At 35.2% G+C, this 26,954-nt stretch overlaps 3 protein-coding genes across 4 annotated transcripts in view; 2 read left to right on the plus strand and 1 right to left on the minus strand.

Moving 5' to 3' along the window:
- LOC127846175 (uncharacterized) overlaps window positions 1-3,626 on the plus strand; it is a 140,803-nt gene extending 137,177 nt beyond the window's left edge. Inside the window, exons 6-7 of the mRNA XM_052377351.1 lie at window positions 2,039-3,495; window positions 3,621-3,626. Of these exons, the coding sequence (XP_052233311.1) occupies window positions 2,039-3,495; window positions 3,621-3,626 (1,463 nt within the window). The remainder of the gene's footprint in view (window positions 1-2,038; window positions 3,496-3,620) is intronic.
- Window positions 3,627-3,630: 4 nt separating this feature from the next.
- Window positions 3,631-9,851, plus strand: LOC127844678 (uncharacterized). 2 transcript variants are annotated; one of them, XM_052375088.1, is made up of 2 exons: window positions 3,631-7,365; window positions 7,618-9,851. In XM_052375088.1, exons 1-2 carry the CDS (start codon window positions 3,718-3,720, stop codon window positions 8,020-8,022), a joined length of 4,053 nt encoding a protein of 1,350 aa, XP_052231048.1. In that variant the 5' UTR covers window positions 3,631-3,717; the 3' UTR covers window positions 8,023-9,851. The 2 variants fall into 2 exon arrangements, with proteins under 2 accessions (XP_052231048.1, XP_052231049.1); XM_052375089.1 differs by having other exon boundaries at window positions 3,631-5,091; window positions 5,470-9,851.
- Window positions 9,852-11,752: 1,901 nt separating this feature from the next.
- Window positions 11,753-26,954, minus strand: part of LOC127844684 (HEAT repeat-containing protein 3-like) — a 43,559-nt gene continuing 28,357 nt past the window's right edge. The window contains exons 10-16 of the mRNA XM_052375111.1: window positions 25,413-25,478; window positions 25,088-25,170; window positions 21,754-21,890; window positions 19,477-19,562; window positions 17,629-17,778; window positions 16,067-16,240; window positions 11,753-15,556 (exon numbers count right to left, since the gene is read on the minus strand). Coding sequence (XP_052231071.1) covers window positions 15,458-15,556; window positions 16,067-16,240; window positions 17,629-17,778; window positions 19,477-19,562; window positions 21,754-21,890; window positions 25,088-25,170; window positions 25,413-25,478 — 795 coding nt within the window. The 3' untranslated portion in view covers window positions 11,753-15,457. The remainder of the gene's footprint in view (window positions 15,557-16,066; window positions 16,241-17,628; window positions 17,779-19,476; window positions 19,563-21,753; window positions 21,891-25,087; window positions 25,171-25,412; window positions 25,479-26,954) is intronic.

Below are 26,954 nucleotides of genomic sequence, written 5' to 3' on the forward strand. Positions count from 1 at the left end.
TCACTCTACAACCAATTAAAATCCCAGTGTCAATACGGGGAATACAACCAAAATCACTTTGGTAAAGTTTATCGTCGTACTACAAGCAGGCAATATACCTTTGTCAGTCATCATACTACAAAGAATAACCATATCAGGATCATAAATCATATTACAACAAAACAATACCAGGAACATTTATCATACTACAACAAATCACCATATATGTATCATTAATCATATTACAATCAATCACCATGTATGTATCATTAGCCATACTACAACCAAACACGATACTAGGATCGTTAATTATACTACAACCACCCACTATACTAGAGCCACTCATTAAACTGCCATCAATCATGATACCCGAGCCAATCATCATTCTACAATCAGTCATCATACTATACACAATAATCAAACGCAATCCAATCCCGGTAGTAAATTAGCATTTTCTACATGTAATTGCAATAGTACACTTAGTTATTATTTACACATGACAAACATTATTTGTATCATTAATCATTATAGTCATTATTCACTTATCATTAATCTTCAAATCGACAAAGTCACATGTTAAAATATCTCGCTAAATAATAGCCTATATAAACCTTTTCTGTTTTACTTATTTTCATCAATTGTTTCGTTTGTGGGATTGAATTAGCAAATAACCAAATATTATCAAATTTGGTGTACAACGTCATCTGAGTGTATCTGTAAGCAGAGGTGTTTGTAAAACGTGTATTTCCCCATACCCGAACTGGCACGAGTGGTTAATGATGTTAATTACACATAGGTATGAATAAAGAAGCAAGTCAAATCAATATATTTTTTATAAAAAATTTCTGGACACATACTTTTTTAAAGACTATGTAAAATATATCATTTTAATCCTTTACATTATGAACTAATGACAGTACCATAATGTAACTAAAAATTACGGAATGCATTGTATACGATAAGCAGATGTGGTTTAATTGTAACTATCAGCCTGTTTAAAGGACTTTTTTGTATTAACGGTTCTTAAATGAAATAATCATTTCCAAACGATACCTTTTAACGCGTTATTATCCAGTATCTCAAATATATTGAACATGTCTGATTCGCCAATCGCATGTATTTCTTATACCGTATTGCATATTATTTATCTGAAAACAGTCAATTTGTTGCATTTGCATTTGGTTAAATATCACAGCATATTATTGCATATGCACATACATATACTAATTTTTTATTCCATACCACTTCTATGCAGCAACTCACCTACAAAGACTATATGCTCATGGTACTACTAATGTAAAGTTGTATGCACCTACTTTCGGAGGTTTTGCCTGTTCGTGCATTGTACACGTGTTACAAGTGTTCGTCCGCACACTAGTGCTTGTTTCTCCCGTGTCACTTCCACTTCAAAAATGAAAATATATGTGAAGAGTGGGGGAAATATGTCGGTTATGGCTCATGTAGGGAATCGTCTAGATAGAGGGCTGACGGCAGCTAAACAACGAACAATGGGCGATCACAAAATGGTTGAATTTTCATGTCAAAAGCGCAAACTATATCAATGTTAGGGGTCAAAAACAGCTTTTACTGAAATTGTATCGCCTTAATATGGAATTATCACTTGCAAACTATATAATTATTATGGACTTTAACTCTTCTTTTGTCGTTTCTTTTAATCAATTCAAGAAGTGAATGCATTTTAATACGCCCTAAGATAGTGTATGTTTGTATGGGACACATGCATTTCGGCTTATCCAAATAAATCACATGTGCATACACTTAACGCATACGAAACATGTACATGATGCATTCAATGGTCGTTAGATTGAGCAGAAAATATGAGCGTATTGTAAGAAATATAACGTATAACGTAAATCCTTATAAGGCCAAACGTTATGTATGTAATATAATTTGAATTGGACTTACTTTGTAATATTCAACGTCGCTTTTTTAACATGTGATGGAACATATCAATGTTTAAGTGTGACAGTATTGAAGCTGAATACTTTTTTACATTGAATATACTTAACTTAAAGTGAAAGATGCACGTATATTTCAGAATTACGTCGACGTTTAATAAAGCATTACACAGACAACACGCAGTACGTATCTGTGATGCAAAACCACGACATATCTTTGATGGAAATATACGCTACACCAGCAATTCATAGAGTAGACACAAAAAAGGACGGCAAAAGAAAGAAATCTGAACCAGTATTCACATACAAAGGTATGTTTTATATTGAACATGAATCTAAGCAAAGGATATTTATACAAGGTGAGCCAGGTAAAGGCAAATCGACGTTTGCATCAAAATTGGTTCTAGATTGGTGCAATGAATGCATTTCTGCACGCGGGCCTACCGAGAAAGATACAGACTTTAGCGATACAGAAACCTTAAAGGTATTTAAGTTTGTCTTCTACATTGCGTTACGTGACTCAAGGAATCAAAGAAAAGTTACAGATATGATTAAAAAACAAATAATTGAAAAAATCTATTTTGATAAAGATGTTGACTCAGCTCATATTCTTCTACAGACCATTTTAGAAAAGGAAAAATGTCTTGTTGTGCAAGATGGTCTTGACGAATGGTCAGATCCCGAGAAAGAAGCTGGATTGCCCTTATTAGCCGCTTCTCTCCAGTCCATAGTTCTTATTACAACAAGGCCATGGAAAATGTCTGACGATCGTTTAAAGAATTCACAGGTTGATTGTCTTCTAGAAATAGAAGGAGTTAAGGACTCATTTGTGCTCTGTAGAAAAGTACTAGATTGTCTCATCAGTGATGACCTGGACAGGAAAGTCGTGCAATTTACAAGGTATATACATGATAACGGACTTGCCGGGTTGTTAGCAACACCGATGCTTATCACACCTATAGTGTGTCTGTGGGTAGACAATACATATTTGACAGGGTCTTCGTGCCAAATATATACTATTATCATTGATGGAATGCTTAAAAAGGCCAACACTCAAACTGAATATTTTCAGGATCCTCCATTCCAGTGTTTCAATAACACAAAACATATCAAACCTAATTTGAAGCAAATTGAATCTTTATCAAAAGCAGCATTTTATCTGCTATTAAATATTGAAAGAGAAAATGCATTAGTATTTAGCGAAGCTGATATCTTGAAACATATTTCGATAGAAGAAAAGATGTTTGCGATAACATCAGGCATTTTATCAGAAAGAACAGTTTCAACATTGTCTTACAGGCCGTCGACATGCTCGTTCTTCCACACAAATGTACAGGAATTTCTGGCGGCAATTCATATTGCAAGCAATGAAAAACTCATTTATGATGTGATTGTTCCGTATTTTGATTGTCATCAAAATGCATGGTTTGAAATATCTCACGTTTTTAAATTTCTCTGCGGACTCAATATTAATGCTGCAAATATTCTCTCGCGCGCAATTGATGAGTGTCAACAGCAATTGTATGATCGTCAACATTCAATCTGTATGAAAACAGTGTGTCAAATTCAGGATTTTGTCACCTCTGGCTTTGTGGAGGCAACATTCAACAAAATACGAGTTCATGATATACATCTGCAACTAAGTCATTTTAGTTTTAAAAATCAAGACAAATCAGACGCTTTATACACGGTTCTTTCAAAAAACAAGTATAATGCCCGCAGCATTAATTGTTTAACACATTTTGATGACGCATTTGACGTGTTATCGTATCCCAATCTAGAAGACCTACATGTTCAATCACCAATACATGTTACATCTATGAGTCTTAACGAGATGAGCAAATTAGAACACATCGTTCTCAGATGTATTTGTGATGGTCTGGATCTGTCCTCTAGTGACAGTCTTAAACATATTGATCTTGGTGAACAGGTCACATTGTTACCAAATGCATTATGCGGTGTTCGTAACTTAACAAGTATTGCCTTACGATGCAAATGTAATAAGCTTGATTTGTCCGGTAGTCCTAACCTGACGTACGTTTATCTAGGCGAACAAGTAACTGTCTTGCCATATGCGTTGCGCTCTCTTCATGTGTTAGAAAGTTTACACTTGAAATGTAAATGTGATGGTCTAGACCTCTCTGCTTGCAAACGTTTAAAGTGGATTACTCTCAGTAAACAGACTACTTTGTTACCCCATACATTACATGATCTTCATGAACTTGAGAGTATTACATTAAATTGCAACTATGATGGGCTGGACATATCTTCATGCCTCGACATAACAAAGATAAATCTTGAAAAACCGGTGACATTGATACCAAACTCATTGCGTGACCTGCATAACCTGAAACACATTAGAATATGCAGTAAATATGACGGACTTGACTTGTCTTCGTGTCAAAAGCTAATGTTCATTGACTTACGTGAGAATGTGACATTGACACCAAACTCACTGCGTGATCTGCATAACCTGAAGTTCATTCAATTATACTGCAAATATGACGGACTTAACTTGCTGCCTTCGTGTAACACTCTAAGGCATATTTATCTACTTGACCAGGTAACATTGACACCAAGTTCACTGCGTGATCTGCATTACCTGGAATTCATTACATTAGGCTGCAAATATGACGGCCTTGACTTGTCTTCATGTAAAAAGCTGAAGCACGTATTTCTATCCAAACAAGTGACATTGAAACCAAACTCACTAAATGATCTTCATCACCTGGATTTCATTGAAATAGGTTGCAAATATGATGGACTTAACTTGTCTTCGTGTCACAATCTAAAGCATATTGATTTATGTTACCAGGTGGCATTGACATCAAACTCTCTGCATGATCTGCATAAACTGGATTACATTAAATTATCCTGCACATATCATGGAATTGACATGTCCTCGTGTCACAATCTGAGGCATATTGATTTATGTGACCAGGTGACATTGACACCAAACTCATTGCGTGATCTGCATAACCTGGAAATCATTACATTAGAATGCAAATATGACGGACTTGACTTGACTTCGTGTCACAATCTAAAGCATATTGGTTTACGTGACCAGGTGGCATTGGCACCAAACTCATTGCGTGATCTGCATAACCTGGAGTTCATTGCATTAGACTGCAAATATGACGGACTTGACTTGACTTTGTGTCACAATCTAAAGCATATTGATTTACGTGACCAGGTGACATTGATATCAAACTCTCTGCTTGATCTGCATAACCTGAAGTACATTAAATTATTCTGCACATATCATGGACTTGACTTGTTTTCGTGTCACAATCTAAATCATATTGATTTATCTGACCAGGTGACTTTGAAACCAAGCTCACTGCATGAACTGCATGACCTGAAACGCATTAAATTATGCAGTAAATATGACGGACTTGACTTGTCTTCGTGTCACAATCTAATGCATATTGATTTACGTGAGAAGGTTACTTTGATACCAAACTCTCTGCGTGATCTGCATAACTTGAAAATCATAACACTAGACTGCAAATATGACGGACTTGACTTGTCATCGTGTCACAATCTAAAGCATATTGATTTACGTGACCAGGTGACATTGACACCAAACTCATTGCGTGATCTGCATAAACTGGAGTTCATTGCATTAGACTGCACATATCGTGGACTTGACTTGTCTTCGTGTCACAATCTAAGGCATATTGATTTATTTGGCCAGGTGAAATTGATACCATACACACTGCGTGGTCTGCATAACCTGGAATTCATTTCATTAGGCTGTAAATATGACGGACTTGACTTGTCTTCGTGTCACAAGCTGAAGCACATTGATCTTCGTGAACAGGTGAAATTGATACCAATACCATACACACTGCGTGGTCTGCATAACCTGGAATTCATTTCATTAGGCTGCAAAGATGACGGACTTGACTTGTCGTCGTGTCACAAGCTGAAGCACATTGATCTACGTAAACAGGTGAAATTGATAGGAAACTCGCTGCATGATCTTCATAACCTGGAGTACATTACATTAGGCTGCAGATATGACGGACTTGACTTGTCTTCGTGTCACAATCTCAACCACATTGGTTTACTTGAACAGGTGACATTGATACCAAACTCACTGCATGATCTTCATAACCTGGTGATCATTGAATTACGCTGCAAATATGACGGACTTGACTTGTCATCGTGTCACAATCTAAGGCGTATTCATCTTCGTGACCATGTGACATTAGTACAACACTCACTGCGTGATCTGCTTAACCTGGAGTACATTACATTAGACTGCAAATATGACGGACTTGACTTGTCATCGTGTCACAATCTGAAGCATATTGATTTATGTGACCAGGTGACATTGACACCAAACTCACTGTGTGATCTGCATAACCTGGAAATCATTACATTAGAATGCAAATATGACGGACTTGACTTGACTTCGTGTCACAATCTAAAGCATATTGGTTTACGTGACCAGGTGACATTGACACCAAACTCATTGCGTGATCTGCATAACCTGGAGTTCATTGCATTAGACTGCACATATCGTGGACTTGACTTGTCTTCGTATCACAATCTAAAGCATATTGATTTATTTGGCCAGGTGAAATTGATACCATACACACTGCGTGGTCTGCATAACCTGGAATTCATTTCACTAGGCTGCAAATATGACGAACTTGACTTGTCTTCGTGTCACAAGCTCAAGCATATTGCTCTAGTTGAACGGGTGACATTGATACCAAACTCACTGCATGATCTGCATTATCTAGAGTTCATTGCATTATCCTGCAAATATGACGGACTTGACTTGTCTTTGTGTCACAAACTGAAGAAAATGTATCTACGTGAACAGGTGACATTGATAGGAAACTCGCTGCATGATCTTCATAACCTGGAGTACATTAAATTAGTCTGCACATATGACGGACTTGACTTGTCTTCGTGTCACAATCTTAACCACATTCATCTACGTGAACAGGTGACATTGATACCAAACTCACTGCGTGGTCTGCATAACCTTGAGTGCATTGTATTATGGTGCAAATATGAAGGACTTGACTTGTCTTCGTGTCACAATCTTAACCACATTCATCTACGTGAACAGGTGACATTGATACCAAACTCACTGCGTGGTCTGTATAACCTTGAGTGCATTGTATTATGCTGCAAATATGAAGGACTTGACTTGTCTTCGTTTCACAAGCTGAAGTACATTTATCTACGTAAACAGGTGAAATTAATACTAAACTCACTGCGTGATTTTTATCACTTAGAACATATTTTCTTAGGCTGCAAATATGACGGACTTGACTTGTCTTCGTGTCGCATGCTGAAGCACATTGATCTTCGTGAACAAGTGAAATTGATACCAAACACACTGCGTGGTCTGCATAACCTGGAATTCATTTCATTAGGCTGCAAATATGACGGACTTGACTTATCTTCGTGTCACAAGCTGAAGCACATTGATCTTCGTGAACAGGTGAAATTGATACCAAACACACTGCGTGATTTTAATAACTTAGAACATATTTCCTTAGGCTGCAAATATGATGGACTTGACTTGTCTTCGTGTCACAAGCTGAAGCACATTGATCTTCGTGAACAAGTGACATTGATGCCAAACTCACTGCGTGATTTTAATCACTTAGAACATATTTTCTTAGGCTGCAAATATGACGGACTTGACTTGTCTTCGTGTCACAAGCTGAAGCACATTGATCTTCGTGAACAGGTGACATTGATGCCAAACTCACTGCGTGATTTTAATCAAGTAGAACATATTTTCTTAGGCTGCAAATATGACGGACTTGACTTGTCTTCGTGTCACAAGCTGAAGCACATTGATCTTCGTGAACAGGTGAAATTGATACCAAACACACTGCGTGATTTTAATAACTTAGAACATATTTCCTTAGGCTGCAAATATGACGGACTTGACTTGTCTTCGTGTCACAAGCTGAAGCACATTGATCTTCGTGAACAGGTGAAATTGATACCAAACACACTGCGTGATTTTAATAACTTAGAACATATTTCCTTAGGCTGCAAATATGACGGACTTGACTTGTCTTCGTGTCGCAAGCTGAGGTACACAATGGTACCAAACTCAGGTGATCACCATTGTGTGATTCTCTAAACAACATTGATTTAAGTGATCAGATAATATTTTTACAAATTCTTTCCTTAAATACCACTTCATTCACTACTGATATATCAACAATATACGCCCATAAGCAAAATAAGACTTATATAGTTTTCAATACATTTTCTGTATTTGGTAAAGCATCTGGACAGTCAACTATTTGCATCAAACAAGATCAACTTCATCAATTATATAATAATTCAACAAATACATATGAACAAAATTCAGGTTATCTACATGAAAACACAGTTCAAGCACATACATATACTATATCCACCTATTTTGTTTTTCATCTCTATATAAACCAATGACTAAATTATTAATTAAGTTCGAAAATTTATTCAAACTGCAATAGTAATTAAAATACAATAAAAGAGAAACAAACATTAACTTTAACTTGGTTTTCATAGTTCGACTGCCCAAAGCTGAATAATGAAAAACCGCCAAACACACTCAATTTCCACGTGCACACTTTCAGTGCGACCAAATTCATTACATTGCATTATGGGAAAATAATTTTCTTCTAATTCGTGAACTCAAACTACGAAAATTATATTTCTTTATTATTCCTTACTCGGAAATGTGTTGATTAAATTTCAAATATGGTGAGCTGGAAGTGTTATCGTAGGCACTATTTCTCTGTAAACCGGTCACATTGTATCATGATGTAAAGCATATTGATATCCGTGAAAAGATAACTATGGTAGCAAATTCTCTCTTTAGTATTCTCAATTTAAAATGTGTTTATCACTTGCAAAGTCATTGTATTAACATAATTCGTAAATATTAATTGTTTATATAAAGACTATAATTTTTCACAAGATGAAGGTTATGCAATTAAAAGCGTTGTTTTCGTCGTATGTTTTTATTCTGTATATACTGTCGGATGTTATATATGTTTGACATTATCTAACTCTTTTACATACTTTCATTTATATATTATTATGAATCAGGAAAAGTGCAAGTCACGTTAAAAATAAACAGTTAAAGCATACATGTTAATCCCCAGTAAGATTGTATAATACATGTTTAAGGATATTTGTGCTGCTTGAAAAAAAGGTGTTTAATCAAAATTGTTCAAATTGTATTAACCAGTGCTTGTTTTAAGGACCCGCATATCTGGAATGTTTGACTGACAACAAAGCGCGATTTTTTGCCCATGTATACATTTGAGTTTTCTCCATACAAACGTCATGTAGGTTATTTTTTGTTTCCTTTACGGGCGAGAAACACATTTGTGGCACGTGGTTTGTTACTCTATGATAACAGTTATTTATCTTGTAATACATGCTCATTATAATTAAGATCATTTACCAGCTTTACATTCGTCATGCAATGTCGTGTATTATATTTTGTATTATTGTGTACAGCTTATTATATTTTAACAAGATTGTACATATTTGATTTGTTTAAGATCTCTAATAAATATAGTTCAAGTTTCTCAAGGTTTCAGTTGTTGATGTTTGTACTTTTGTATTATCATTTATCTGCAAGTGTGAAACATCGTGTTATTTATTCAACGTTTTTATGTAGAGTATTGTATCAACTGAATAAACTAAGATACGTTTTTTTTAACAAATGTCATACACAAACTGTTTCTGTGGTAAGTCGATACATCTTTCTTTATCGCCAAGAAAACCAAAATGCTGTTCTTTAAACACGACAATATAATTCTTAAACAAGAGCACCGCCTTGCGGGTGCAGACCGCTCATCTATTTTTCTTTTTAAAGGTGAAGGGACCTATCTCAATTTCAATCACAAAGGAGGGAGGGGTGGGGTGGAAAGGGTGTATGGTGTGGGGGTGTGGTCATTTATTACATTATCTTCCGAAAATGCAAAAAAAAATTCTTGGGGGGGGGCGGGGTATAGTGTGAGGGTGTGGTGGTCATTTATTAGATGATCTTTATATAAAAAAAACTTTTTTTTTTGGGGGGGGGGGGTAGGATTCGGGGGGGGGGGGGGGGGCGTGGGGGATGGTTTGGGTGAAGTCTATTGTGGTATGTAAGGTAGGTGTTGTTTTGTCAAAGTATCAATCAAATCTAATCATAAATAAAGAAGTAATGGCAATTTTAGCAAAATTTAATAATTTGACATTGAGAGTCAAGGTCATTCAAAGGTCAAGGTAAAATTCAACTTTCCAGGTACAGTACCCTCCTGATAGCATGAAAGTATTTGAAGTTTGAAAGCAACAGCCTTGATACTTTAGAAGTAAAGTAAATCTAAACACAAAATTTAACCATATATTCAAAGTTACTTAGTCAAAAATGGCCAATAGCAATAGCTTTGATACTTAAGGAATAAAATGGACCTAAACACAAAACTTAACCAAATTTGCAATTTTCTAATAATTCTGTCGAAATGCCAGTCAGAGTTACATTACTTTGCCTGCACAGTCCCCTTATGATAGTTAGTAAGTGTTGAAAGAATGAAAGCAATAGCTTTGATACTTAAGGAATAAAATGGACCTAAACACAAAGCTTAACCAAAATGTTCAATTTTCCAAGTATAAAAAGGGCACATAATTCTGTCAAAATGCACGCCAGAGTTATCTAACTTTGACTGCCCAGTCGCCTTATGATAGTAAGTAAGTGTACCAAGTTTGAATGCAATACCATTGATACTTTATGAGAAAAGTGGACCTAAACACAAAACTTAACCGGACGCCGACGCCAAGGTGATGACAATAGCTCTTTTTTTTTTCAAAAAATAGATGAGCTAAAAATGTTACTTGCTATTGATGTTGTATACTACAATATTTATAAATATACGTGTACATTGTATGGTGATAAGCAACGTTACACAACTTGTAGAGGTGTATATGAACACAAAACATGTAAACCATGTTTGTGGTCAAAGGTGAAATCTGCTGTGTACTGTTGTACATGTTTTTGATGTATGCATGCAATCTTCATAATATTGTTGGCTTAATTATGCGAGTCGTTTTATTTTAATTGGCTATGTTTTATGGCTAACCATCTGAAGTATGTAATTAAAAATTGATTTTTACAATATGATGTGCGAATAAATATTTATTTATATCATTCAATATATGCATTTAATACTATACATCATATGATTATTTAGTGCCTTTTGTTTGTGAAACATAAGAAAGGGGCTTTAAAATATTGTTGAAAATGTAAAAAGGGCATAACCTGGAAGCCAATTTTATGACAAAATTCAACAAGATAAGGAAATACTTTTGCAGATTTTGATACAGTTCTAAATATCTCGGAATAGTTGCTACAGTTATAATGTATTCTATATTCAAATATTAATATTTTTAAATCATCTGCTTATATCTCTGATGTTTTCTGACGTTAAGTATTAATTTGTGTCTGAAATTTCTGAAAGGGGAAGCGAAAACGGATTTCACATGTTCACATGCACTCCTGAGTTTTCAATAATTTCCATTTTTTCGTGATAACGAATGTATTTTGTTATGTATTCATTTGCATTTTTTACAATCAGTTTACAGTTTGTTGTTTAAAAATATAAATAAATGACATGCGTTTAAATTGCACTTTTTTGACAGATCGTAAACGTTGTATTTCATGAATACATTGACGTGAGTTCTAGCAAATTTAAAAGTTAAACGTTCAAAAGAGAAGGATCGTGGTAATCAGAGTGATATTATTATAATATTTCAATTACGTATATTGTGAAAAATATTTATGAACTACTCTGAATGTGTTAACAAATAAAACAAACCCTATACAATGTATGTGTTGTCGCAATATGTTTAGTCTTTAGTTTATTTCTCGCATCACACAAAACGAATGAAAACAACAACAATACAAATAGTTAAAACAAATATAGTCTACATTCATATTTTAATACAAAATGTATTACAACAAGGGCTGTTTGTAAAACATGCATGCCCCCCATATGGGCTGTCCGTTGTAGTGGCAGCCATTGTGTGAATACGTTTTTTATCACTGTGACCTTGACCTTTGACCTAGTGACCTGAAAATCAATAGGGGTCATCTGCAAGTCACAATCAATGTACCTATGAAGTGTCATGATCCTAGGCAAAAGCATTCTTGAGTTATCATCCGAAAATCATTTTACTATTTCGGGTCACCGTGACCTTGACCTTTGACCTAGTGACCTCAAAATCAATAGGGGTCATCTGCGAGTCATGATCAATCTACCCATGAAGTTTCATGATCCTAGGCGTATGCGTTCTTGAGTTATCATCCGGAAACCATTTTATTATTTCGGGTCACCGTGACCTTGACCTTTGACCTAGTGACCTCAAAATCAATAGGGGTCATCTGTAAGTCATGATCAATGTACCTATGAAGTTTCATGATCCTAGCCCCAAGCGTTCTTGAGTTATCATCCGGAAACCACCTGGTGGATGGACCGACCAACAGACCAACCGACATGTGCAAAGCAATATACCCCCTCTTCTTCGAAGGGGGGCATAACAATGTCAAAAAAGTAACAGCGTTTCGTTTAATATGTTTCTTTTAATTGACTTAACTACCAAGGGTACTTATTCACCCAATTTAGATAATTACAGTTAAACCTTCATTTTGAAATTTATCTAATTTGGAGAGAACAAAACATATTTATCAAAATGCATCCAAATTCAAAAATGAATTCCAGATTTAATTGTAATTTATTAAACTTGCGTTATTTTATAAAGAAATACCGACACTAACCTCTCATTAAACATATCAAATACGGAGGAGTGGAGAAAAGCAGTTACACAATAGATATGCCACTTTACAGATAATTATCTATGACTAACTTTAATGAAGACAATCTGCATCATTTGCGCTGGCGTTGATAACACAATTTACGTTTATAAAGTAAAACATAATTATCGAACAACTATAAAAACTCAAAATCCAAGCAATAATATACACATTTGATAAAAACTAGAGCTTTATTACAGACTAGACATATACCCCCACATGCTGCATTGACACAGAATATTTTGCATGCTGTCTTCACAAAACAAGAGAAGCTAATTTATGGCGATTTTTAAGAATTATTATGCCAGTATTATTTATGGCCATTTTGACCTTTGAACTCTTGAATTCTTTCGCATGACATGCCGTCCAATGACTTGAACAAAATTAATGTACAAAGTCATTTTAAGATCTCACAATTAATGACATAATTATGGCCTGGACAAGATCATTTATGGACATTTTTGACCTTTGAAATCAACGTGTGACCTTGACCTTGGATATATCGACGTAATTCTTTCGCATGACACACTGTCCAATGATTGTGAACAAATGCACCAAGAAATTTTAAAATTTAACAATGCAAGACATAGTTATGGCCCGGAAAAGATCATTTATGGCCATATTTTACCTTTAACCTCAAAGTGTGACCTTGAAGTTGCAGATGTCGACGTATTTCTTTCACATGACACACCCTCCAATGATGGTGAACAAATGTGCCAAAATAATTTTAAATCTCACAATAAACGACATAGTTATGCGACAAGCTCATTTATGGCCATATTTGACCTTTGAACTCAAAGTGCGACATTGACCCTGGAGATATTGACGTATTTCTTTCGCATGACACACCGTCCAATGATGGTGAACAAATGTGCCAAATGATTTTAAAATCTCACAATGAACGACATAGTAATGGCCCGGACAAGCTCATTTATGGCCATTTTTTACCTTTGAACTCGAAGTGTGACCTTGACCTTTGAGATATCGACGTATTTCTTTCGCATGACACACCGTCCAATGATGGTGAACAAATGTGCCAAATAATTTTAAAATTTCACCATGAACGACAGAGTTATGGCCTGGACAAGCTCATTTATGGCCATTTTTTGAAGTTTGAGCTCAAAGTGTGACCTTGACCTTGGAGATATCGACGTAATTCTTTCGCATGACATACCGTCCAATGATGGTGAACAAATGTGCCAAATGATTTTAAAGTCTCACAATAAAATGACAAAGTTATGGCCCGGACAAGCTCATGATCTTTGAACTCCAAGTGTGGCCTTGAACTTGGAGATATCGACGTAGTTTATTTCATTTTAAAATTACCGATAAATGACATAGATATGGACAAACTTTCAGTTTAAAACGCGTTAAGTGACCCCGTGACCTTGTTTTTGACCCGTCATGACCCATATTCAAACTTGACCTAAACATAATATAGATACAACTTCTGACCAAGTTTGGTGAAGATCGGATGTAATTTTCGGGACAGACAGACCAACAGACCAACCGACAAAGTGACTGCTATATAGCCCCCATTACCAATTGTAATGGGGTTTAATAAGCAAACTGTCAAACAAACAAAAGACACTTAAAATGTATATATACCTATATGCAATTAGCCTTAAAAATACAAACAAGAAAATTTGAAGTAAACACAAACATACATTTTATTTCGAAAGATCGCATTTGTGACCATCTCAATCTAAGTATTGTTATGATTATCTAGTCTAAAATCGTTCTCAAGTTAACAAAACAAATCATGGCTAACCTCAATTGTTAAGTTAAACAAAAGCGCATTAGTAACACAAATGCACATAAAAACAATCCCGTCGTTAAAAAAGGACGTCATGTTTTGGCCGGTTATCGATCTTGATTTCCACTTAATGTCAACCAACTTATCTGGAAGCTTTAAATGTGATAAGAAGAAAACCAACTAAAAAAGCTGAAACGGCAAATTTTGCAGCGTTTCCTCTAATAGAATGATGACCATGGTGACGATGAACGTGACATTAAAAATGATCACAATGAAAATAATGTTAATATGAAGGATGACATAGTAAAACTGTCGATGCTTACAATAATACCCTAAATCCTATTTTGACCCCCAGGAGTATGACTTGAAAACTTGTCAAAGAGGTGCACTATATTATGAAACATTTCAAATATTACACAACATATGCTTAACCTCTCCTTGTAGTTTCCACTTTAAAGAGATTCCACTTTAAAGTCATTTTTTTCGATCTTGGGACTTATATACATGCTAAGGACTTAATCGATTTTAACAAATTGTAAGTCACCCACAAATCAGTCCTTTGAAGGCTCGTGAAAATCCGCTGAGTGGTTTAGGATGAGATGTCGTTTAATACTAATTGATGCAAACAATCGACTAAACGAAACACGAAAAACGACGACTGCGGCCACTTATCACAGTAGCTTACAATGAGCTTATGCTAAGGTGGGCTAAAATACTATTTTTGACAGATGTGAACAAATGCTCCTGATAATCCGCAGATTAATGTTATTGCTTTGACATTATTCTTGCTGCTGTAAAAACATTTAATAAGTCTCAACACTGCAAACACAGCTTCACAGCACGTAATTCCAACTTATTATTGAATGAACCGGCTTTGGGAGATAAGTAAAGACTAGGAGGAGCCGGCTAAGAAGATTTAATTTGGCCTATTAGAACCGGCTTAGAGCTGTTAGTTAGGACAGGTAAAACTCATCGTGCTGACTTGTATTTTATAAATCGGATAAGGTTGCTTCTAGCCATTGTAAGCACTGGGTAGTGGTCACCTAGCAACTGTTTGTTATCCTGCATCTGAAAAGACAAAACAATGTTCGACAAAAAGCTGTTCAATATTCAAGAAAATCGTAATAATATCTCTAATATATATTTTCGAAAGCAGTTTGTACATGCAATGTACAATATTGTGCATATATATGCTGGCTAACTCCAGACGCATTGCTGGCTATAGCCTATGTTATGAACTATAAGGTGAAGAGTAATATATAATGTAAGTGCTCCGATTTCAATGTTCGGTATTTTGAACCTCAAATATCAATCAGAAATCAGCGTGATTTTATTTCAATTGATGCATTTCTAAACTGCTGTTTCAAACGTACAATACATTAATGCACAGTAAGATTAGATTAGTGCTTAAGACATCTGATTTAATTCAGAAATTATAAAAGCAAATAACAATATTCTTCTCCATCATTAACCGCTGCTTTAGGCCTACAATTTACACAAGCAATGCTAATGTTATTAACATGGTAGACTGCTATTTCACAAACAGTCTCCAAACACAATTTACAACAGCGATAGTACCTTTTGCTTCAAAACCGGAGCAACGACCTTTAATTTCTCCACAAGCCCAATCTCTTTGACGACCGAGTCCACGTGATCCTCCGAGAACACGTCAAAGATGGCGTCCAGAGCCTCGCCTACGACCCAGAGGTCCGTATCCTTGGAGACGATCTCGAGGAGGGACATACCGATCTCCTGATTTATAGATTGGGAGAAAATATTTAAATAATTACAAGAATATAATTGACGGATTCATGATTTGGGTTAAAATGTTTTATAAAAACAATGTTTTTATTTGTAAATTTAAGAAACTGGGTTCTGATGTTTTGCTTTGAAAATTGCATCACATGGGAAGAACAAAAAGGAACATGCCTGTGTCATTGAAAACGTTCGATATGTCCTGATTTGAAAAACGTAAAAAACAAGAGCTGTCACCATAGGATGACTTATGCCCCCTATAAACGCTTGATAGAAGTTATGAGCTTTTTTCGAAACCTAAACGCAGATTTTGGAACCTAAACGCGGACCCTAAGTTCAAGGTCAAGGTCACAGGGGTAAAAATTTGTGTGCGTATGGAAAGGCCTTGTCCATTTACACATGCATGCCAAATATGAAATTGCTATCTGAAGCAACATAGAAGTTATGAGCATTTTTCGAAATCAAACGTAAAGTGTGACGAACAGACGGATGGACAGTCCGATCTCAATATGCCCTCCTTCGGGGGCATAAAAATCAAGATATATATGTAAAACAATGTTTATGATTCTGATAGTAGTAAAATAAATAAGACCTTGTCGTTGGATTCCGAATGGATAATATTGTATTGGACAGAATCCAAACTAGGTCTAAACAGTTTATGACAATGTCCTTTAGCAAAACTATTCCGCATTGACTTATCTGTCAAGCTTATAGGAATCAAAAGCAGCATGCAAGTGTCGACGTTATAAACCCATATTTAAGAAGTACGTATGTTACACAAAAATCGTGCAGTGTGAGTAATTTTTACATATTTCCAAGAGCACATTAATGATCTATGTAGAAATTGTTTAGTCAGTGATAGTTTAAAGAAGAAATGTGTTTGTCAGAAACACAATGCCCCCCACTGCGCCGCTTTGATACATGTGTTTTGACCTTTGACCTTGAAGAATGACCTTGACCTTTCACCACTCAAAATGTGCAGCTCCATGAGATACACATGCATTCCAAATATCAAGTTGCTATGTGAAGGGACATAGAAGTTATGAGCATTTTTCGCAAGTGTGACGGAAGGACGGACGGACAGACGGACGCTCCGATCACTATATGCCCTCCTTCGGGGCATAAAAAAAGATGTTTATAAGAAGTGTCGGACATCAGGAAACAAATATATGTCAATACTTCATATTAAAGAATTGTTTCGCAAATAATGAGAAATTAGGCTTGCAAACCCTATAAATTCATTCAAGTCATAACGATGCCACAGAAAAATAGCAGTGAACGATATACAAAGGTGTCAAACAGCGGTGCACTAAGTCTTGCTGAAAAGAATAAAACAGTCATGCCAAAGTCAAGACAAAAATTCAATTTTAACAAAAATCGAATACCTTAAGCAAAGGATTTGGTGAAACCTGCTTTGCTAGGATGATCCCTATGGTGGAGATTATCCTCAGAGAGTTGACTCTGACCTCAGACCACTGACATTTCGTAGACATCTCGTACACAAACTGTAGCTCTGATGGAGTGACGGATTCAAACTGAAATCATGAAGGGAGTTGGTTAACACTAATGGAGACCCCAAAGTGAACTTGAAATTATACAATTTCATTACGTGTATGTTTTGGTATAATAATTACCGATGGGAAAGAAATATTCGAAAACTTGTCCAGTGATCGAATCCGATATTTGAATAAGATTATTTGATTTATTGTTTTTCAGAAATTAATTGATATTTGCATAAAAACTTAAGTTGGTACAAATACAAATTCTCATTAATGTTGTGTGCATACACAAGGGTATCAGCATATCTCGTAAGTTAAGTAACAGTTTGCGTCCCGGAGAAATCAAGTGTGTACCATTCAGTAGTTAAATAGATGGAAGTTATAGTGATGCAGCACTAAGTAGTGTTAGTCCATTAATTGATTTTATCACAACATCCGCTAGTCTAGTGACAACACAGACTTTTATTAATCAGCATTAGATTAATTGATCTCGGAGTATCAACCAGATCCCGTGTCCCACAAACGATAACCCCTTTACACGCGCCCAAATTATTTTACGTCCCATGTGGAGGGACTATACAGTCTGTCTCTGACCCATCTTTACGAGTATGTTATCATATATGCGTAAATGTTTCCTTTGTGAACAGCCATAGTCAACTTAATTTAATTCGCATTAAGGATACAAAATGTTGTTGTACGCTAAAAATGTTATCAAACAGTAAAGACCTCAAAGTTTTGTGCGAGACTAAGTTTTTTATACTGCAATTAATACCCAAACGTTTTCCATGCATGTAGCTCGCATGACGTACTTACTTGCATAATATGTTTTGTTAAATATTATGATTTGCGCGCTTTTTACAAAACAAAAGATTTAAAAGAAGAACACGTGCAGTTCAATTCCAAATCAGAACTTGATTGGTTAGTAAAGTCATGTTTATGAGTGACAAAATGATAAAGTGTCCTGCTAAAATGTCAATGGACCGGTTTGGGCTGAAGAAATAATACATATATGTACTATTTATGATCTAGGATAACCAAACATAAAAATATTTTAATATACCTCATGCAAACATTTTTTGTTTTGAAATAACGATTTTGATTTATCCCGCTTCTTCAAAACAGCATAAAAGATTCACTTGATTTTTGTGATTTTGTTACGATAACTATATAACTACCTGTTCGGAAGTTAAAACGATCAGGATTTTGATTTGTGTTAACAAGTATTCGATTATGATAACAAGATTCGCTCCCATCGCTAATTACAAATTGTATGGAACCCAACTAGCAATTAAATTAAACGTAAATTGAAAAAGCGTATTCTCCTGTATTTTTATTTAATTTGAATTTCACGGATATGAGGATATAGTTTATTTAACATTTGCGTTATTGTGATTTGTTGAACCAAGTTAATGGTTCGGCGCGCTATACAACCAATCCAATGCTTTGCATTGACCGAGGAGGTAACCCAGCTTTAAACATTGTTTTACAACATAATTAATTTGTGCCAGAATTGAACGAAGACGAGGCCGCCGCCGCCGCCGACGACGGCGATGATGATATCAATTATGATGATAATAATAATAATGATGAGGATGAGAGGGAAGGAGTAGGAGGAGGAGGAGGAAGAAGAAGAGGAGGAGAATAATAATGATGATAACCATGATAACGATGGTAAAAATTTCGTTGGCAATAATGCTTAAAATGAAAATGATTGTGTAATGGTGACTTATTAACCTTTTCAGTTTGAACATTTGCCAGTTTTTCTATGACAGCTCTCATTGCACTAGTGACTGCTTCTAAAATACCCTGGTGCTCTATACCTAAAACAAAAAATAAAATGTAGTGTACATGTTAACCATACGCGTTAAAATCAACGGTGTTATTCCCCTCAGATGGGTAAAAAGTGCATATGAAGGTCAATCCTTTGCATTCATGAGAAATATTGATAACAATAAATACAAATGATGCACATCATGAAATCCGTACAAAATTAAAACAAATTGTAAAATTTCCATTTAAATGTCCAATGTTAATATATCTTTAAATACATGCACATTATTGCAATAACAAAAACACAACAAACCGTTAACAGAAGGGCCATGGTCACTTTGGTGGCCCTAAAGAGCTCACCTGATTTCAAGTTAAAGACTTGACCTTTTGACACCCCGTGACCCAGAAATCCTTGATATCGTCAAGATAAACATTCTCACCAAGTTTTGTCCAGATTGAGTATACATTTGGGTGCAAGAATGCTTCCTTCGTAAACATTTTATCTGGTGAGATTCTTTTTGGACCCACATGAACCAGATTCACACTTTGCATAGATATTGTAAAGAGAGCAATTCTGAAGAAGTTTCATTATCATTGAGGCATAGCTGGGACTTAAGAGCAAAACATGTGTTCTTTTATTTAATCGATTGACCTAGTTTCGGAAGCGCTTGACCCATATTCAAACTTTGCCTAGGTATGCACGTGATCTAGATACTCTAATTCATCCAATATATTGTCGAGGTAAGCATTCCGACCATATTGTATCACAAAGGAGCCATAAATGTTGCTTCTATAGCGGTAGCATGGTTTTTGAACTGGTTATCTTGGTTATCTTGATTTTGGACCCACATAACCCATATTTATACTCTGCCGAAATATTGTCAAGTTGACCAAATTTCAACAATACTGAGCCATACATGCGGCTTCTGGAGTGGTAACAAAGACTTTTTTAAGAATTTACCTGGTGACATCAATATCCTACCCTAGACATAATGAAGATAAACATTCTGACCGAGTTACATCAAGATTAGACGAAGTAGAATTATTTTTACAAACACCCATGCCCCTGAAACACATTTTTGAACACAGACAAAACTATGATATATTATACAGTGTCACAGTATGACAATTGGTCATATCTCAGCCAATACGATCTCAGTCAAAAAGCCTTTAATTAAAATCATCTACACATTAAGGTGTTTCAACGGTGAAAAGTTGGGCAAGATTCAATAATAAAACAGAAGTTGAAAACAAGCTTTGAGTGACTACATATTCAATAGAATAATACAGGGTTATTATTGAGCCAAAAATCAAAGCCAAAGGTTCTTTCTTAACGATCATCACACATAAAGGTCATTCAATCGTGAAAGTTCGAGCCAGATCCATCACAAAGATACAGATGCAGTTGAGAACACAAGCTTCATGGGACTACATATTAAACAGTGGAAACATAAACAAGACTTTTGTCAAGCAATATGGTCCCCTACCGGTGAAACACCACCATTGTCAGATTTTTTTTATTTATTTGTTGCCATAGCAACCAGAATTTTCGACGTAGGAACAAAATGAAATGATGTGCATAATCTCCATATAGCCATCTACCATGTTTCAAGTTTCATGAAAAAATATTAAGAACTTTTAAAGTTATCGCAGGATCCAGAAAAGTGTGACGAACAGACTGACTGACTGACTGACTGACTGACACACGGAGCGCAAACCATAAGTCCCCTGCGGTTTCACCGGTAGGGGACAACAAGGGACGTATTTCTGCCAAAACCTGTGGCAGCCAAAATTCATTTCTTTACAGTCATATACAAATTAAGGTCATTGAAATATAAAAGAGAATTTAAAAATACAAGCTGCAGGTTACTAAATATTCTACAGTGGTAAACAACATACAAAATGCCATGATTCTGCCATAAATCTCGGTCCAAATCCTTTGTTTAAGATTATCTACTCATTAACGTCATTCAACTTTGAAAGTTTTAGCGAGATCCAATCAGAGCTAAAAGACGGTTTTAAAATGCAAGTTTTGGGAAGTAAGGACGTACTAACGGACTAACAAGTACAAAGCTTTATGTCTCCCAATTCGTGGGGCAAAACTATATGGCCTCTAGTGAGGTTACGAGCTTTAAATTGACGACACACGAGAAACAATGACGGACGACAGATGAAAGACGAGATAACAATAACTCTCTTTCAGCAGTTCGCACTAAGGTAAAATAACAAAAAGTTATATACAGCTTGTGGTAGCAGACATTTGCGTAAGGCCCTGCCAAACTGTGTACAGCCGGTCGCCCCCTCCCAGGGCCTCTATGTCTAAGCTGCCTACAAGATTGTTCAGGCACAGCAGGGCATGAGTCTGAGTCTCCTGAAACCTAAAATGTACCGGTAACAATACATTCCAATGGAATGGTTTACATACACAATGTACCGGTAACAATACATTCCAATGGAATGGTTTACATACCGGTAACAATACATTCCAATGGAATGGTTTACATACACCACCGATAACAATACATTCCAATGGAATGGTTTACATACACCACCGGTAACAATACATTCCAGTGGAATGGTTTACCTGAAATGTACCGGTAACAATACATTCCAATGGAATGGTTTACCTGAAATGTACCGGTAACAATACATTCCAATGGAATGGTTTACCTGAAATGTACCGGTAACAATAGATTCCAATGGAATGGTTTACCTGAAATGTACCGGTAACAATACATTCCAATGGAATGGTTTACCTGAAATGCAACGGTAACAATACATTCCAGTGGAATGGTTTACCTGAAATGTACCAGTAACAATACATTCAAATGGAATGGTTTACCTGAAATGTACCGGTAACAATACATTCCAATGGAATGGTTTATCTGAAATGTACCGGTAACAATACATTCCAATGGAATGGTTTACCTGAAATGTACCAGTAACAATACATTCCAATGGAATGGTTTACCTGAAATGTACCGGTAACAATACATTCCAATGGAATGGTTTACCTGAAATGTACCGGAAACAATACATTCCAATGGAATGGTTTACCTGAAATGCACCGGTAACAATACATTCCAATGGAATGGTTTACCTGAAATGTACCGGTAACAATACATTCAAATGGAATGGTTTACATACACCACCTTTTCTCTGAATTTCATTATGTACATTTTAAGTTTTTGAAAGGCGAAAACAGTCCTATTTAGAAAAGATCAATCCAGATACATGTACACGTTCAGCAAACTTGTACTTTATAGTTGTAAGCTTCATTTAACTAATGTGGGAATAGAGTATTTGAATTTGTGGACAGTGTTTAAAATGTTGACTGGGAACGAGACCTGAAATAATATTAGAATGACAATTTTATCCTTATTTTAGTACATTTAATATTCAATTTGTGAACAATTTCATCGAAATTCTGATCTTTTGATCATCCGAAAAACACAAGCAGTTATGCTGGTATTGTAACAAAAATCTCAATCAAACGTATCTTCTATGTCGCCTCTAAGAATTGAGATAAAGCAATCAGTTTATTTCCATGCAATACTTTTCAAAATTGTTTTATGTCCGCTTATCGTAGTACATAAATGGTACATACATGCCCTTTTGCCCATAACGGTCAATTGACATATATGTAGCACCCTTTATTTTGTCATTCAATATACGACTAGACTAACCAATCCAAGTTCTGGTTTGGATTAGTTTGAACTTCACATGTACATCTTTCAAATCATCTGAACTGCAAAAAGCGTGCACATTATAAGCAAACATATACAACAATGTCATCGCATCCGGGCGAAAAGCATAGAAAGCGAGAGCGTACTGATCGCTGAATAAAAAAATAGAACTATGAGATCTTTACTATTGCCAAAAAATGTCTTAGTGCACAAAAACAAACGTTTGCACGTGAATTATGCTACATAAACAGTAAAATATAAATTATGACGTAATTGGAAAGATGGGTAAGTGGCCGACTGTATAGACTCTCCCCATGTCCAGAATGTAAATTGGCTGTTCTTTAAGAAGGTTATCGTGGGATGACGTGCGACAAATGCAAATCAATGTGATGAATAAACATCCCGGATTCCGTTATGGGACAGGACTTGTGTCTTAAGAATAAATTAAGAGATTATCAATGTGTTCTTAAGAGCTGCATCAATGTAACTTCCATCAACTGTTTCTACTGACTGGTGCATACTGCATCCATGTGGGACGCAAACTAACACTTTACTTTCCTCTTGTTATCAGATCATGGAATAATAAACGACAGTCGTCTGCGTGTAACATTTATGCCACTCTGCAGTCGTAAGACAATCAGTTTTAATGCAGATGATCAATTATTGTCTAGTATTTGAATCAAACTTTCCACTCCGAATATCGATTATTTGAATATTCATTCCAATCGCTATTTAAAATACAAACACTATCCAGACTGTTTGTTACTACTAGCTTTGTTTATTTCCTTGTGTGGAGATAATGGCTTTGTTGTACTTTAGACAGTCAAAGGCTGGATAAGTAACATTGAGGTCAGCCTATCACTTATCATCATCTAACGTACCTAACCACTAAAAAGTAAATTGTCATAGCCAAACATTTCTCTTTCATTTATTATTAAATGTTTTCTCAATGGCTTGTATTTATGTTGTTTATTTTTTCATTAAAGCACCTGTTCATTGAAAAACTCTTGCAATATTAACCAGAATAATGGGGGGTCATGCAAATATAATGCATTCCACATTTAAATTTTCTTCCACAAGAAACTGTGCCTTTGTTTAAAGAAGATGCAAACTGCAAACTATAATATGTTAATTGTGTTTTATAATGCGTATGTTAAACTTTAAAGGGGCCGTCAAACAGATTGAGGCATGCATTGAAGCTTGTCATTAAATGCTTTATATTTATACATTTAAACATTTGAACTAAAATCTCCAGTAAAAAAACAAGAATACAATTTAAAAAAAGGAAAAAAGTAACCCTCAACAGGGCTCGAACCACTGACCCCTGGAGTCCTCGAGTAAAAAGTTTCCCGCCTAGACCACTCGACCATCCATGCTCATGCTTAGAGCGGATGTATTTTTTACCGATATAAGCAATCCTCGTAGTATCCCAAAATAAAACGACAACAGAACTTTCCAAATTATTCAATCGTTTTGCGTCGAACGACGCTTTATAATTTTCAGGTTTTCAAATCATCAAAAGATGCATATAATAGATATTTAAGAGCATGGTAAATGGCCAGTATTACTATTTCCTCAAAAATATCATAACTAAAACGAAACTTTGCGAATCTGAAACAACTTCTTTTAATTTTCTCAATTTACCTAAACGTTGGACGGCCCCTTTAATCTTTGTTAAATAGTGACAATCAACATTTTACCGCTTTTATTCCATTTACACCAAGGTATTTCGAACAAAAACATTGTCTGATCCATTTGCTACAGAGTTTTAAGTATTTAGAACTGATTCCGAGTTTAAACACTTAAGAGATGAGACAATCTTTAAACTGCAATGAATAGACCACATTATCGATACACTAGATATTAAACGATAGAAATACTGTCAGTACCTGTTCACAATTCGTTGATATTGTTCCTGGGATTCCTCCAGTTTGGGTTTTTCCAAGGACACAGCTTGAGCTTTTATTAAAACCTTTAACAACAAAAAGACCGATGGACTAAAGAGATATGAAGAATATATATTTAATAAAATCTGTACATTTGAACACACACATTATCATCATCAATCATACAATAAAGATGTAATTGCGGGTGGGGGATAAATTATAAAACATATATTTATATTAAACAATTTACATGGTTACACTATTTTTTAACTCTTTAAAAGCATGGTATTATACAAGTAACAATGATTTGAAACCATGTAGTACTGACCTTTGACACTATGTCGAATTTGGAGAATATTGCAAAGATTTCTTTGGACAAACTTGACCCTTGTGACTGTAAAATATTATTATCAATGCATATTAATAAACATAAAATCATCAAACAAATTGAATTAACGATATGTGTATTTTTTTAGATAAAAACTTAAGCAAAATCTTACAAGAGAGTCAATGTACTGTTATGTATTGATGTTGGTTAGATGTAAGCGGTATTGGATTTACATTTCGTATGGTTAATGATTCAACATTTATAGAAACTACCAAGGTAAAACAATCAATATTTTCCAGTAAATACATACACAATATTTAAATTAAAATTATTACAATAAAATAAATGGTTCAAAGAAAGGAAACACAGAATTTTCATTAACTCATGACTGAAATGAATCAAAAGGATGTGAAAATCAAATTTAGTACACCAATTAAATGGTTCAACAGGAGGCAACAACCCCACTTTCATAGGGTTAGGGTTAGGGTTACCAATCTACCGGTACTTTGTGGCATGTTAGAATTCATCATATACTTCTTTGTTGCATGTTAGAATTCATCATATACTACTATGTGGCATGTTAGAATTCATCATATACTGCTTTGTGGCATGTTAGAATTCATCATATACTACTATGTGGCATGTTAAAATTCATCATATACTACTTTGTTTCATGTTATAATGCATCATATACTACTAGAATTCATCATATCCTACTTTGTGTCATGTTAGAATTCATCATGTACAACATTGTTTTATCAACTCATTGTGCACACTGCGTGTTATGTTTCCATTGTAAGTCTACATATTTCCAAAGAAAAGTAATTTTTTTGAAAGGGGCATATCGATGGGATATTCTCCTTATACAGGGATCTTTTAAAATGTTGCATTATCCCTCTTTTCTCGCATAAATGTATATACATGTAGTTTCGATTTGTTTGGTAAAATCGTCAAATTGAACACATTAACTTGTTCAATATATTCTTCTCATTTAAAGTCAGAAATAAATGAGCACTTTATTGAGATGTAAACTGCAGTACAGTACCTGAATCAATAGTGTGCATGTTGGTACTGCAATACATTATTACCTTAATCGATAGTGTGCATGTTGGTACTGCAATACATTACCTCAATCGATATTGTGCATGTTGGTACTGCAATTCATTACCTTCATCGATAGTGTGCATGCAGTCAGTACATTTCTTTCATGACAATTTTACTACTATCGCGTTTTCCTGTGCAATTAAAAATTTTCCACGAGAAAACTTGTTCATTTATAAAAATAAACATTTTGCATTGGATATAAAAAAAACACCTTTAAGTACATCAACAATGTAATAAATACTTAGCTTAATATAACCTTCTTTTTGAAATGAGCCGCATTCTCTAAAAACTGGATTTAATGCATGTGAATTAAGTGTCGTCCTAGATTAGCCTGCGTAGTCCGCACAGACTAACCGGTGACGACAAATTTCGCTTTAACTGGAATTTCAATTTGAAATTTAGAAGAGACTTCATTTATTCGAAACAATCCATAAAAGC

The sequence above is a fragment of the Dreissena polymorpha genome, chromosome 9 (assembly GCF_020536995.1).
Source record: "Dreissena polymorpha isolate Duluth1 chromosome 9, UMN_Dpol_1.0, whole genome shotgun sequence".
NCBI lineage: Eukaryota > Metazoa > Mollusca > Bivalvia > Myida > Dreissenidae > Dreissena > Dreissena polymorpha.